Raw genomic sequence first — 15,643 nt, 5'->3', positions numbered from 1 at the left:
ATGTCTTCTTAGATGGTTCCTTGTTTTTTCAAAAGAAATACTAGGGAAATCAGCTCACTTAAGAAAGAATGGAAACAGCACCTGGAGCATTGTTTGGGGGTGTAGGTGATGGTTGGTGCTGAACCAGCGCCCACGAGGCAGCAGTATGTAGAACACAGGGGCCACTAGTAACAGTACGAAAAGGGGCTCTTCTCTCTGTCCTAATGGTGTTTTCTGTATATCCCACCTCCTGATCCTCCTGGGCAATCTCATACCCAAAAAATTAGATTTTTTTTTTAAGATAAGGACTTCTTAAAAATTAATTAATTTATTTATTTTTGGCCTTCTTGGGTCTTCGTTACTGCCCGCGGGCTTTCTCTAATAGCAACAAGCTTCATTGTTGTGCGCGGGCTTCTCATTGCGGTGGCTTCTCTTTGTTGCGGAGCACAGGCTCTAGGTTCACGGGCTTCAGTAATTGCAACACACGGGCTCAGTAGTTGTGACACATGGGCTTAGTTGCTCTGCGGCATGTGGGATCTTCCAGGACCAGGGCTCAAACCTGCGTCCCCCTGCATTAGGCAGGTGGATTCTTAACCACTGAGCCACCAGGGAAGTCCTCCCAAAATTAGATTTTAGCAGCTTAGAGTTGGAAGGAAACTCTGAGGCCCATTTCTCAATTATCTCTAACCCTGTAAAACAATAACTGGGATGACGAGTACAAGAGAGTTTTGGTGAAAAGTCAATACATCATACAACTTGAGATTTTTATTACTCCACAAAGGCAGCCTTGCCAATAATAAAAATGGCAACTCGACTCCTTCCTTCCCTTCATGTTAACCTAATGGTTGACAATAGTCAATATGGCAGCCAGACCGTGAGTTCCCATTGGCGGCTGCTCTGAGGCCCCGCCCTGCCCCGCCCCTAAGAGCGAAGGGCGGGAATTGCGGAGGCGGATATTGCGACTCCGAGTCGGGCTGCGCCTGCGCAGGTTATTGGCGTCAAGATGGCGATGGAGATGAGGCTTCCCGTGGCTCGCAAGCCTCTTAGCGAGAGCCTGGGCCGTGAGACGAAAAAACACCTGGTAGTGCCGGGGGACACGATCACCACGGACACAGGCTTCATGCGGTACGTGGGGACGTGGGGGACTCTGGGCCACAAGGGGCGGCTGCATTGCTCTCCACGTGAAACCCGGGCCTGTGCTCTCTTGCATCTAAGTTCCCGTGGTACCCGGGGCACATCTGCTGAGCATCTCAGTCGCCTCGTTTTCTAGGCTTCGGACTTCTTACCCCCTGCATCTTGTGTGTCCTCGTCTGCATTTGCCCCAGTCCCCTGAAACCTTCCTCTCTTGACCTCTGGTGGCCGCGACTCGTGGGTCCTCTGCCTGAGGCCCAGATCCTGAGCCTTCCTCGTTGAGGACTTGGAAAACTGGGGTGGGTTAGGAGCTGGGACCTCTTAACAGTTTTCGGCGGGGAGACGGTGGGCGTTTTTGACTTGGCGCCCTTATCCCTCAGCGTCGTCTTCTAGCCAGGGGCACGGTTTTGGAACGAGTCATTGTTTGGGCTTAGGGCGTACAAATACATTGTTATATGCACCCAAATCTCCACCGTTGAATCTGAGGGCAGTACCGTATGTTGTCGTTAAGAGGGCAGGCCCTTGAGTTGGACAGCTGGAGCCCCAGTCTTGCTGCCATCACAATATTATTGGCTGTATTGTCTCTCCGAGGCCAGTTTCCTCATCTGTAAACTAGTGATAATAACATTAACTATTCGATAAGGTTGTGAGGATTAAATTAGGTAATGATTACGAAAAGAAGCAAAACTCACCGTTCTGTCACCATCATAGAGAAACACTAGTGGTTATCTCAGCCTTTTTTTTTCTTTTTGGGGGGGTACACTTGTATATACAGGAGAGGTACAGCATTTATACCGTTGCCCTTTAACCTCTTAGTTTGGGGTTATTGGATCTCAGGAAATCTTAAGATTCAGTCCTTTATTTATGCATTCAGTATATGTGTGCTTGGGGTACAACAGTGAACAAAGTGGAAGTCAATGTCCTGGTGAAGTTTATATTCTACTTGGGAGAGACAGATAACAAACAATAAGCACGACAAGCAAATACGTTATTCAGAATGTTTGGCGATAAATGCAATAGAAAAACTTAAAAGCCAAGCAGGGTGAGTGGAGCGTAGTTGGGATATGGTAGTGGTGGCAGCAGCAGGGTGGGTGACTATTATAAATGGGATAGTCGAGGAAGGCCTGGTGGAGAAAGTGACATTTGAGTAGACTTGAGTAGAATGAGGGAGATGTCCATGTAGCTGTCTAAAGAAGGAGTGTTTTAGGAAGAGATGGCAACCAGGGCAAAAGCCTGCCTTTAAGGCAGGAGAAGTCTGTTAGGTTTGAGGAAACCACTGGTCTTGATGCGAGAGGTCACCTCAAGTGTTACCCTGGTATTCTTTGTATCTTCCTGTTGCAACAGGGGCCATGGGACCTATATGGGGGAAGAGAAGCTCATTGCATCTGTGGCTGGCTCTGTGGAGAGAGTAAACAAGTTGGTCTGTGTGAAAGCTTTGAAAACCAGGTGAGAACAAAAGGTGTGTATTCTCTTGTGGCATCCGAGTTGCACAGCCAGGTCTTTTCTGCCACGACATACCCTCCACCCCCATCCCGGCCTGCTCTGTCGTTCTGTAGGTCTGGGATTTGGGGAACATGGCTATAGGAAGGGTATAGATGACTACAGGTAAGCGTGGGCTTCAAAGGTTTCCCTGTGTTACCTGACCTCTCCAAACTTTGGTTCCCTCCTCTGCAAAATGAGACCTAGCATGACCTACCTTGTAGGATTTTCATTGGAATTCATTGAAACAGTGCATGTAAAGTACTTACATAGAGCCTCCTACCTAGAAGGGCTCAGTGAAGGTCAGCCCCAGAATGTAAGCCCGTGGGGTTGGAACCGAGTGAGCAGGCAAGGGGTAGGAGCAGATGCAGGCAGAGAGGTGAGGTGGGCAGTCTGTCTGCCTTGTAGCCACAATAAACATTTTCGACTTCCACTCTGTAATCTAGGAAGCCACTGGAGGAGGTGGAGCAGAGGAGGGACATGATCTGACTTCTGTTTTAATAAAATCACTCTGGCTGCTGTGGGCGGCCGGGGAGGTGGGGGGATAGGGGCAGGGTTAGGGAGACAGATTAATGTACTGTTTTGAGTATGTTTTGTGTTCTGAGTGATTTTTTAATCATGAAAATGTGTTGGATTTTATATTCCTTGGCATTGTCTCTATATAGGACCATGTCCTATATAGAGAAGAGATATTCTTCCTTTCCAATTTGGATGCCTTTTATTTTCTGCCTATATTGTAAAGGTCGAGGTAGTAGGATCTGCTGCTGGACTTGTCCTGGAGCATGAGAGAGAGAGACAGAGAGCAAGAGATTGAGAGAGATCAAGGGTTCCTCCAAGGATTGTGGCTTGAGCCACTGGAGGGGTGGAGTTGCCATTTCCTGAGCTCGTGACAACTGGGGGAGTTTCAATTTGCTATGGGGGAGTGAAGGGGGCTGGTGGAAAGTTTTGTCGTAGGTGTGTTACTTTTGCAAATTCCTATTACTCACGTAAATGGAGGTGCTGGGTAGCCAGCAGTTGACTAGAGTCTGGAATTGAGGGGAGTGGTGTACTCATTAGTGGTATTTAAAGCCATTAGGCTGGATGAGCTCACCAAGTGAGTATGGGCTGAAAAGAGAAGAGGTCCAAGGACTGCGCGCCTTCGGCATGGAACACATCATCATTAGAATTGGGATGAGGAACTAGCAAAGGGGCCTGAGACAGGCAGCCAGTGGGTGGGGGAACAGAGAGCAGACTGGTTTGGGCGGTGTCCTGTCTCAGTTTCCTTTCTCCTCCTCTGGCTGATGCAGAACCCGTCTGTGTTCCAGAGCCCACCAGAAAAGATTCCATGCTTATCATTTTCTTTTTATTTATTTATTTATTGTTTTAAGTTTTTGGCTGCACCCCACGGCATGTGGGATCTTAGTTCCCCGACCAGGGATCGAACCTGCGCCTCCTGCGTTGGAGGGCAGAGTCTTAACCACTGGACTGCAGGGGAAGTCCCTCACTTTCATGTAATTAACAAAATAGGGGTTTCAGGCTTAATGAACTATTTGCAATAAATGGTTTAAGAATAGTTAGTTAATGGAGACTTCGTACATATAGGATGTTTGAAGTTATCAGTTCCTGAGAATAAGTCCAACCAGCATAGTTACGTGAATTTACTAAATGTGGTGCCTCATCAAGGCCTTCATCCCTGTTTAACTGAAATCTCAAATGGTAACTTGGTCTTGTCATGAAGTCTTTTCACTGATGGAGGACCTTCTGTTTTATCTTTCAGATATCATGGTGAAGTGGGAGACATTGTAGTGGGGAGAATCACAGAGGTAAAGTCTTATCTGATTGGTTTTTACAAAGTAAAAGCAGGCTGGTGATCCAATGAATGGCATAGTCATTCTACATGCATTTATGCTAACTAGGCATTCGTTGTGTTTGGCTCTCATGTGACCTTTGATGTCAACAGGTTGTTACATTTGGAATTATTGGTCATTTACAGTGTGAGCTCTGGCCCCTGGAGTATGTGTCCAGGTGTGGGGTTTCTTTGTTTGTAGGTTCAACAGAAGAGGTGGAAGGTGGAGACCAACTCCAGGCTGGATTCAGTCTTGCTTCTCTCGTCCATGAACCTTCCCGGAGGAGAGCTGGTAAGGGTCTCCGGCTGGGACTGTATAGTTTGGTGGCGAGAGCTCTGGGGTCCTTTGCTCCGCCAGAGAACTTTGCTTTACCCTGAGGTTGCCACTTTTACTCCTGTTTGTCTGCTGTGAAGTTTGCTGCCTTGATGTACATGTAGGCTTTTCACTTGGCCCAGGCCTCCCAACTTAGGCAGCAACTGGCGTATGGTAGGATCTGGAATGTCCATGGGGAGCGATCCCAAAAGAGAGTTGAGAGAAGCTCTCAGATGCTTGGTGCTAATAATTTTCCTTTTCTGGGTGTATCAGCTTTGCTCAGTGAAAGTGTTCCTTGAAAAGTTGTGTTTAGATTAGCTTTTCATGAATTGAGTAGCATTTGATTATTCCAGACAACCACAGGACCTAAGCTGCCTCCTTTTATAAAATGCAGTGGTTCAGCTTTACCTTCAGGCCAGCATCTATCTATAGAGAGGCTCACTGTGCTAGGCTCTCTGGAGAATGCCAAGATCCAGGAGGCACGACTGAGTTCCTGAAAGAGCTTAGACTAGCAGGGGATATGAAATAACTGGTCTGAATACCCGGCAGTCCAAGAATAAACAAGCGTGTGATTGTACAAAAGGAGTGATTAAGTTCCCGGAGAGAAGCTCATAGGAAAGATGAGTGTTGGAGTTGATCCTTGAAGGATGGGTAGAATTTTAATGATGAGTTCAGGGAATCTGAGATAAAGGGAAATGTGTGAGCAAAGATACAGTCAAGCTGGAGGTAGTCTGGTCCTGCTGGAGCGTGGAGGGCGTCCACAGAAGGTAAGCGTGGAAAAGGGGCCTGGTCTAGATTGGGAGGGTTTTGAATATCACATAAGGAGTTTGAATATTATTCAGAGGAAGGAGAAGAGGAGCCGTGGGAAGGTCTGTAAGATGGAAAGTAGTGGTTGTCACTTTGTCTTCCTTCAGTGGTACAGGTTACCTACTCTGGTGTGTGAACATTGTGGCTGCCTTCAGAGATCTCGGGAGGAAGTGAAAGAGAAAGAAGAGATGGATGGAGAGAGATCTTCCTTTAGGATCTGACTTCCATAACGTGGCCATCTCTTTGTGTATTTCAGAGGAGAAGATCTGCAAAAGATGAGCTGGCGATGAGAGGTTTCTTGCAGGAAGGGGACCTTATCAGTGTATCCTGTACCTTGCATTCCAGCATCTTTATGTTTGCTGTGGAGCTGGCAATTGGGGCTTAAACTGTAGGTCTCCCACACGAGAAACATGTAATCCTGGCAGGGATCTGAGTCCTTGACTGGGTGTGAAGGGCTCTGCTACAGCCTTTCTCTGTCTCCTTAACCCAGCTGACCCTCCAGCTCTTGTTCGGACCTGCTGCTGCTCAGTCATGTCTTTGGGTCTTGTAACTTACGGTGGCCCATGCTTTAAGCTAGCTCAAATTTTCTTAGCGATGTTAACTTTTTTTTTTTTTTTTATGAAACTATAAGAAAGATATTGTTTGGTAAAACTTTTGTTTCAGTTGCTTACACAAACACAGATACATGTACTCTGAGTAAAATATGCTTCTTACTGTGGGTTGTATAAAGAAAAGTTTGAAAGCCACTGATCTATATTTTTGTTTATTTATTTATTTGAATTTTTGAAATTTATTTTTTTATACAGCAGGTTCTTATTAGTCATCAATTTTTTTTTTAAATCAGTCATCAATTTTATACACATCAGTGTATACATGTCAATCCCAAACTCCCAATTCATCCCACCACCCCCCCCACCCCCCCGCCGCTTTCCCCCCTTGGTGTCTATACGTTTGTTCTCTACATCTGTGTCTCAATTTCTGCCCTGCAAACCGGTTCATCTGTACCGTTTTTCTAGGTTCCACATACATGCGTTAATATATTTGTTTTTCTCTTTCTGACTTACTTCACTCTGTATGACAGTCTCTAGATCCATCCACGTCTCTACAAATGACCCAATTTCGTTCCTTTTTATAGCTGAGTAATATTCCATTGTATATATGTACCACATCTTCTTTATCCACTCACCTGTTGATGGGCATTTAGGTTCCATGTCCTGGCTATTGTAAATAGTGCTGCAATGAACATTGGGGTGCATGTGTCTTTTTGAATTATGGTTTTCTCTGGGTATATGCCCAGTAGTGGGATTGCTGGATCATATGGTAATTCTATTTTTAGTTTTTTAAGGAACCTCCATACTGTTCTCCATAGTGGCTGTATCAATTTACATTCCCACCAACAGTGCAAGAGGGTTCCCTTTTCTCCACACTCTCTCCAGCATTTGTTGTTTGTAGATTTTCTGATGATGCCCATTCTGACTGGTGTGAGGTGATATCTCATTGTAGTTTTGATTTGCATTTCTCTAATAATTAGTGATGTTGAGCAGCTTTTCATGTGCTTCTTGGCCATCTGTATGTCTTCTTTGGAGAAATGTCTGTTTAGGTCTTCTGCCCATTTTTGGATTGGGTTGTTTGTTTCTTGAATATTGAGCTGCATGAGCTGTTTATATATTTTGGAGATTAATCCTTTGTCCGTTGATTCATTTGCAAATATTTTCTCCCATTCTGAGGGTTGTCTTTTCGTCTTGTTTGTAGTTTCCTTTGCTGTGCAAAAGCTTTTAAGTTTCATTAGGTCCCATTTGTTTATTTTTGTTTTTATTTCCACTACTCTAGGAGGTGGATCAAAAAAGATCTTGCTGTGAGTTATGTCAAAGAGTGTTCTTCCTATGTTTTCCTCTAAGAGTTTTATAGTGTCCGGTCTTACATTTAGGTCTTTAATCCATTTTGAGTTTTTTTTTGTGTATGGCGTTAGGGAGTGTTCTAATTTCACTCTTTTACATGTAGCTGTCCAGTTTTCCCAGCACCACTTATTGAAGAGACTGTCATTTCTCCATTGTATATCCTTGCCTCCTTTGTCATAGATTAGTTGACCATAGGTGCGTGGGTTTATCTCTGGGCTTTCTATCCTGTTCCATTGATCTATATTTCTGTTTTTGTGCCAGTACCATATTGTCTTGATTACTGTAGCTTTGTAGTATAGTCTGAGGTCAGGGAGTCTGATTCCTCGAGCTCCGTTTTTTTCCCTCAAGACCGCTTTGGCTATTCGGGGTCTTTTGTGTCTCCATACAAATTTTAAGACTTTTTGTGCTAGTTCTGTAAAAAATGCCACTGGTAATTTGATAGGGATGGCATTGAATCTGTAGATTGCTTTGGGTAGTATAGTCATTTTCACAATATTGATTCTTCCAATCCAAGAACATGGTATATCTCTCTATCTGTTTGTATCATCTTTAATCTCTTTTATCAGTGTCTTATAGTTTTCTGTATACAGATCTTTTGTCTCCCTAGGTAGGTTTATTCCTAGGTATTTTATTCTTTTTGTTGCAGTGGTAAATGGGAGTGTTTCCTTAATTTCTCTTTCAGATTTTTCACCATTAGTGTATAGGAATGCAAGAGATTTCTGTGCATTAATTTTGTATCCTGCAACTTTACCACATTCATTGATTAGCTCTAGTAGTTTTCTGGTGGCATCTTTAGGATTCTCTATGTACAGTATCATGGCATCTGCAAACAGTGACAATTTTACTTTTTCTTTTCCAATTTGTATTACTTTTATTTCTTTTTCTTCTCTGATGGCCGTGGCTAGGACTTCCAAAATTATGTTGAATAATAGTGGTGAGAGTGGACATCCTTGTCTTGTTCCTGATCTTAGAGGAAATGCTTTCAGTTTTTCACCATTGAGAATGATGTTTGCTGTGGGTTTGTCCTATATGGCCTTTATTATGTTGAGGTAGGTTCCCTCTATGCCCACTTTCTGGAGAGTTTTTAATCATAAATGGGTATTGAATTTTGTCAAAAACTTTTTCTGCATCTATTGAGATGGTCATATGGTTTTTCTTCAATTTGTTAATATGGTGTATCACATTGATTGATTCATGTATATTGAAGAATCCTTGCATCCCTGGGATAAATCCCACTTGATCATGGTGTATGATCCTTTTAATGTGTTGTTGGATTCTGTTTGCTAGTATTTTGTTGAGGATTTTTGCATCTATATTCATGAGTGATATTGGTCTGTAATTTTCTTTTTTTGTAGTATCTTTGTCTGGTTTTGGTATCAGGGTGATTGTGGCCTCATAAAATGAGTTTGGGAGTGTTCCTTCCTCTGCAATTTTTTGGAAGAGTTTGAGAAGGATGGGTGTAAGCTCTTCTGTAAATGTTTGATAGAATTCACCTGTGAAGCCATTTGGTCCTGGACTTTTGTTTGTTGGAAGATTTTTAATCACAGTCTCAATTTCATTACTTGTGCTTGGTCTGTTCATATTTTCTATTTCTTCCTGGTTTAGTCTTGGAAGGCTATACCTTTCTAAGAATTTGTCCATTTCTTCCAGGTTGTCCATTTTATTGGCATAGAGTTGCTTGTAGTAGTCTCTTAGGATGCTTTGTATTTCTGCGGTGTCTGTTGTAACTTCTCCTTTTTCATTTCTAATTTTATTGATTTGAGTCCTCTCTTTTTCTTGATGAGTCTGGCTAATGGTTTATCAATTTTGTTTATCTTCTCAAAGAACCAGCTTTTAGTTTTATTGATCTTTGCTATTGTTTTCTTTGTTTCTATTTCATTTATTTCTGCTCTGATCTTTATGATTTCTTTCCTTCTGCTAACTTTGGGTTTTGTTTGTTCTTCTTTCTCTAGATCCTTTAGGTGTAAGGTTAGATTGTTTGAGATTTTTCTTGTTTCTTGAGGTAGGATTGTATTGCTATAAACTTCCCTCTTAGAACTGCTTTTGCTGCATCCCATAGGTTTTGGATCGTCGTGTTTTCATTGCCATTTGTCTCTAGGTATTGTTTGATTTCCTCTTTGATTTCTTCAGTGATCTCTTGGTTATTTAGTAACGTATTGTTTAGCCTCCATGTGTTTGTGTTTTTTACGTTTTTTCCCTGTAATTGATTTCTAATCTCATAGCGTTGTGGTCAGAAAAGATGCTTGATATGATTTCAATTTTCTTAAATTTACTGAGGCTTGATTTGTGACCCAAGATGTGATCTATCCTGGAGAATGTTCCGTGTGCACTTGAGAAGAAAGTGTAATCTGCTGTTTATGAATGGAATGTCCTATAAATATCAATTAAATCTATCTGATCTGTTGTGTCATTTAAAGCTTACGTTTCCTTATTAATTTTCTGTCTGGATGATCTGTCCATTGGTGTAAGTGAGGTGTTAAAGTCCCCCAGTATTACTGTGCTACTGTCGATTTCTTCTTTTATAGCTGTTAGCAGTTGCCTTATGTATCGAGGTGCTCCTATGTTGGGTGCATATATATTTATAATTGTTATATCTTCTTCTTGGACTGATCCCTTGATCATTATGTAGTGTCCTTCCTTGTCTCTTGTAACATTCTTTATTTTAAAGTCTATTTTATCTGATATGAGTATTGCTACTCCAGCTTTCTTTTGATTTCCATTTGCATGGAATATCTTTTTCCATCCCCTCACTTTCAGTCTGTATGTGTCCCTAGGTCTGAAGTGGGTCTCTTGTAGACAGCATATATATGGGTCTTGTTTTTGTATCCATTCAGCAAGCCTGTGTCTTGGTTAGAGCATTTAATCCATTCACGTTTAAGGTAATTATCGATATGTATGTTCCTATGACCATTTTCTTAATTGTTTTGGGTTTGTTTTTGTAGGTCCTTTTCTTGTGTTTCCCACTTAGAGAAGTTCCTTTAGCATTTGTTGTAGAGCTGGTTTGGTGGTGCTGAATTCTCTTAGCTTTGATTTCTCCATCGAATCTGAGTGAGATCCTTGCTGGGTAGAGTAATCTTGGTTGTAGTTTCTTCCCTTTCATCACTTTAAGTATGTCGTGCCATTCCCTTCTGGCTTGTAGAGTTTCTGCTGAGAAATCAGCTGTTAACCTTATGGGAGTTCCCTTGTATGTTATTTGTCATTTTTCCCTTGCTGCTTTCAATAATTTTTCTTTGTCTTTAATTTTTGCCAATTTGATTACCGTGTGTCTTGGCGTGTTTCTCCTTGGGTTTATCCTGCCTGGGACTCTCTGCGCTTCCTGGACTTGGGTGGCTATTTCCTTTCCCACGTTAGAGAAGTTTTCGACTATAATCTCCTCAAATATTTTCTCGGGTCCTTTCTCTCTCTCTTCTCCTTCTGGGACCCCTATAATGCGAATGTTGGTGCATTTAATGTTGTCCCAGAGGTCTCTTAGGCTGTCTTCATTTCTTTTCATTCTTTTTTCTTTAGTCTGTTCCGCAGCAGTGAATTCCACCATTCTGTCTTCCAGGTCACTTATCCGTTCTTCTGCCTCAGTTATTCTGCTATTAATCCCTTCTAGTTTATTTTCATTTCAGTTATTGTATTGTTCATCTCTGTGTGTTTGTTCTTTAATTCTTCTAGGTCTTTGTTAAACATTTCTTGCATCTTCTCGATCTTTGCCTCCATTCTTTTTCCGAAGTCCTGGATCATCTTCACTATCATTATTCTGAATTCTTTTTATGGAAGGTTGCCTATCTCCACTTCATTTAGTTGTTTTTCTGGGGTTTTATCTTGTTCCTTAATCTGGTACATTGCCCTCTGCTTTTTCATCTTGTCTGTCTTTCTGTGAATGTGGTTTTTGTTCCACAGGCTGCAAGATTGTAGTTCTTCTTGCTTCTGCTGTCTGCCCTCTGGTGGATGAGGCTATCTCGATCTGCTAGTGTTGGAGGGTCTCCTGCAGAGGTGGGGGGTGGCTGTGTCTCACCGTGAGGACAAGGACACTGGCAGCAGAAGTTCTGGGAAGTACTCCTTGGTGTGAGCTCTCCCAGAGTCCACCATTAACCCCACCCGCGATGTTAACTTTTATCCGAGGGAGTAGAAAAGGTGGTGTTTATGTCAGAGTATTCATGACAGCCAAGGGGGAAAGGTTAGGTCACAGCAGTGTGACCTCCGGGTCCGTCTACGACTTTGGGCGGGACTCTTGGCCACGGGAGGAAAGGATGGAGGGGGGAAGCCAGGGACGCAGGTGACGTGAAAGTGTTTGTTCCTTCATCACCCGGCCAGGCTGAGGTCCAGGCAGTGTTTGCTGATGGAGCTGCCTCTCTGCACACGAGGAGTCTCAAATACGGGAAAGTAAGTTGGGCTCTGGCTGTTCTCATTTGCTGACTGAGACTTCAGATCCATTTCCCAATCCCCAGTGCTCTCTGGAATTCTGACCTAAAGCCCCCCAGAAGTCAAGCCTTATCAGGCTGGCAGCCTACACACTGATTCACACAGTCAAGGGCCGGTAGCATCATAAAGGATGACAATTCTTAACCCTTTTTCTACGGAGGAGATTGTTCTGGCAGAAGAGCCCCTATGACCCTGGACCCCGGGCCCTGCAGCCCTGCTGTCTCTGCTCTCTCCCAAGGGGCGTGGCAGCTTTGCATTGCATTTGTGCTGAGAACAAAGGGAGGTCATGTACTGATGAAGTAGGATGGCCTCAGCCCTTAGACACATGTCCAGTCAATAAAATGGATATTATTGTTAGGAAAGATGGGCTTGTCACTTGAGCCTCTAAATGAAATTTTACCGCTTTTCTTATTTAAGGTGACAGTATGGAGACTATTTATTTTTTTAATGACAGCATACTTTCCAAAACAAATTATGATTTATCAGTCTCTTGCCTTTCTCTGGGTGAACGTTCTCATTTTCTGAGTGGAACAAAAACCTCTGTCCTCAGTGGAGTGGCTACAGCCAATCATGCTCACATCCTTGAAGCAGGAGAGGAAACAGCTGCACTGCACGTGCTGACCTTCGTGGGCCCGGGTCCTGTAATAGACGCCCCCTCAGCGGGATGTGGGCCTTGAGCTGACCTGCCGGGACCAGGGATGGATTTGCACTCAGCCTAGGCCAGTCGCCTTGTCCAATGGCGTATCTCGTGGGCAGGATGGGTGGTTGGGGTCGAGGTGGAACAGAATAGTGCTCCTTGACCCACAGGAGGCTCGAGCCCACGTCCTCATTGGCTCCAGCTTCTCTAACAGCTGTGGCACCAGCCCTGGATTAGAATGTGAAGACGACTGCAAAGGAAAATAAATGGTAGAGAAGAGATGGAAAGTTACCTTCTGTTGGGATATGTAAACAACTTAATGCATCCGGAAGTGTTCTCTGTATTTACTATGTATGTGCATGTAGGGGCAGTTATCAACAGGAAGGATGCCGATTCCAGTCTAACTAGGACATATCCTGTACTCTGCTTTTAAGTTACCTCACTGATGACCCTACAGTGACTGAATTTATGATATACTTTTTTAGCTAGGTCAGGGCGTTTTGGTTCAGGTCTCCCCCTCCCTGGTGAAACGGCAGAAGACTCACTTCCATGACTTGCCATGCGGTGCCTCAGTGATTCTGGGCAACAACGGCTTCATCTGGATCTACCCAACCCCTGAGCACAAAGAAGAGGATGCAGGGGGCTTCATTGCAAACCTGGAGGTGAGTAAACGCCATTGTCACTGTTGGGATGGAGCGGCCCTTAGTCGGTGCTGTGCTTCTGTGGCGGGTGGGGACGCTCTCTATCTATCTGCCGCATTGCTATAGTTTGAGTTGGTTTGAATTTCCATGGAAACATTGTGTCGCCCTCTCTTGTTCTGAAGAGATGAAATCAGCGCCTGGTTTGATCTTTGTTGGCAGAGATGGCAAAGTTGCAGGGTAATAGCCCAAGAGCCACCGAAGAAGCCGTCCTTTTTAATCTCCCTTGGAGTTAGCTGTTTGATTGGTTTGGAGTCCCAGAGTGATACTGCCTCAGTTATAAATGATTCCCGGGATTTGCTGTAACCATTCGCTTCTTTTGGTCCTGATTCTATTTCCCTCCCCTTCCCCTTGGCATCCCCTGGTAGCCTGTCTCCCTTGCTGATCGAGAGGTGATCTCCCGGCTTCGGAACTGCATCATCTCGCTGGCAACTCAGAGAATGATGCTGTATGATACCAGTATCCTGTATTGCTATGAAGCATCCCTTCCGCATCAGGTACTCTACCCGGGGCTTCCCTTTTCCTTGTTGATCTGTGAGCAGCCTTAAGTGTCATCTGCTCCATGTTTCCTCAGACGGCAGGCACGTCTCCCACATACCCTAACCATGTCCATCGGTGTGAACTGATCTGGTGGACAGCCTTGTTGAGTGTCTGGAGAGCTTTCGCCGAGTTGCTAGTAATATTCTCAATGTCTAATGTCGGTGTAAGGATTTGTGGGCCTTTGGAGGTGCCAGGTGGGGCTAATTTACAACAGCGACCCCCTGGACTTCATCTTGCCCATCCCAAGTTTTAGCTGTCTTTCTAGTGACTGCCAGAGTAACATCTTTGTTCTTGTCAGCTGTATCCCATAGAATCTTGCTGATTTATTAAGCTGGTTCTAGCCGATCATATCTTGCAAATACTTAGCCTCTGATACGTGAAAGGAAAACAGAAGGTTCATGTTAACCATGCTTGGTTTCTGCATTTGGATTGGCTTGATGGTGTGCTTACTGATTGAACAAGTACCTTTTTTCCTTTCTTTTTCAGATCAAAGACATCTTAAAGCCAGAAATAATGGAGGAAATTGTGATGGAAACACGCCAGAGGCTTTTAGAACAGGAGGGATAAGGAGAGGCACCTGAAGGACAGGACTGTGTGTACCTGACCGGAGCAGTCCTTGAAAGTGAACAGTTTGCTTGGTGGTCCCCATGTGCAGCTCAGTGAAGACCTGGGGAGCTCATCACTTTACCTACAAGGGGCCGCCTCCACCCTCAAGACCTGCTTTCTCCTGTTTTAAGGCAAAGCCTGGGGGAAGGTGAACAGCACTGCCGGACCCTTGGGTTGCCCACAGAGTTTTGGTACTAGGAGTAGTTTCAGGCCCTAAAAGCACTCAGTGTTCCAGCTGAGTGGACTCCTATCCTGGAATAATACAAGGAATCTTTTGTCCTGTACTTACCATCAACTCACCAGGCACAATGCCCCATGAAATTGCCTGTATAAAAAACATGGCCTCCCTGACCCCCAAATTGTCTGTTTTGGCCTCCATTCCCACCTCCTCTACAGCGCGAGTACAGCACTGAAGAATATAGTTGGTAAAGTTAACCCAAGAATCAAATGGAAGAATAAAGCAACCAAGCAGCCTTTTGCTTGGTTGGAATCTTATTTCCCATTGCGTGTTCCTCCTAGTGATAGATGCGAGTATATTCCCGCCAGGCTGCCTTAATCTGTCCTGCCTTCAAGGATGATTTGTAAGAAGTTGAATTATTGATAAAAGAGAATGAATGTTTTGGGTACTCTGATAAACATGAAAACAAAGTAAGAAAAATGGAGATGGGAAAAGAAAAGGTGTTTTCCTCCTACAATTGAAGGAGTAATGCATTAACTTTTCAATAATTCAGGGTTAAAAGGTAAAAACAAGATGTTGAAGTTCTCAGTGGGAAAGGCTAGAATGTCTATGCATTGTTTTTCGGATGACTATCTAAAAATGATGCCCTGATTTGGGTTTTGGGAAACATTCTTTTAAAGTCAGTATTTGAGAGTGCTATGTGGTGAACTGTTTTTTTATATTTATAAATGTGGCATCACTGTTTCTGTTCTTGTGTTCTGTGTAATACTTGGGAGCTGAGTACAGTTGAAGGAAGGCTTGGGAGATAGGAATTCTTCTGACAGAGACCTAACTACTCTACTCGGGTCACCTAGTAAAATTTAAACCTAGGACAGTTTCAGGAGTAAGGTGGAGCATTTGACAGTTTTGAAATACAGCTCAGCTCTTTCTTGTTAAATTGTATGTCTTTTCTTTATAACATTATTCAGACAAATTTTATCTCTTTTTTTTTTTTTTTCTATCCCAAGTGTATCACCTGTTTTGAGGAGTTTGCAGACAACTGAATACTGTATAGGCTATGTTGCAACTTTGGATTTGCTCCCTTGTTGTTTCTGAAACACATTCCAGGTTGTGTGCCCCTTAAGAGAAGGGAATGGGGAAGG

At 43.6% G+C, this 15,643-nt stretch overlaps 1 protein-coding gene across 2 annotated transcripts; it reads left to right on the top strand.

Moving 5' to 3' along the window:
• The first annotated feature begins 972 nt into the window (after positions 1-972).
• EXOSC2 (exosome component 2) lies at positions 973-15,230 on the top strand. 2 transcript variants are annotated; one of them, XM_061200920.1, is made up of 9 exons: positions 973-1,104; positions 2,455-2,556; positions 4,346-4,391; positions 4,617-4,706; positions 5,791-5,856; positions 11,735-11,803; positions 12,965-13,141; positions 13,546-13,674; positions 14,204-15,230. In XM_061200920.1, exons 1-9 carry the CDS (start codon positions 983-985, stop codon positions 14,282-14,284), a joined length of 882 nt encoding a protein of 293 aa, XP_061056903.1. In that variant the 5' UTR covers positions 973-982; the 3' UTR covers positions 14,285-15,230. The 2 variants fall into 2 exon arrangements, with proteins under 2 accessions (XP_061056903.1, XP_061056904.1); XM_061200921.1 differs by lacking the exon at positions 4,617-4,706.
• Positions 15,231-15,643: the final 413 nt, after the last annotated feature.

The sequence above is a fragment of the Eubalaena glacialis genome, chromosome 9, assembly GCF_028564815.1.
Source record: "Eubalaena glacialis isolate mEubGla1 chromosome 9, mEubGla1.1.hap2.+ XY, whole genome shotgun sequence".
NCBI classification, from domain to species: domain Eukaryota; kingdom Metazoa; phylum Chordata; class Mammalia; order Artiodactyla; family Balaenidae; genus Eubalaena; species Eubalaena glacialis.
This window is presented reverse-complemented; position numbering and strand designations above follow the sequence as displayed.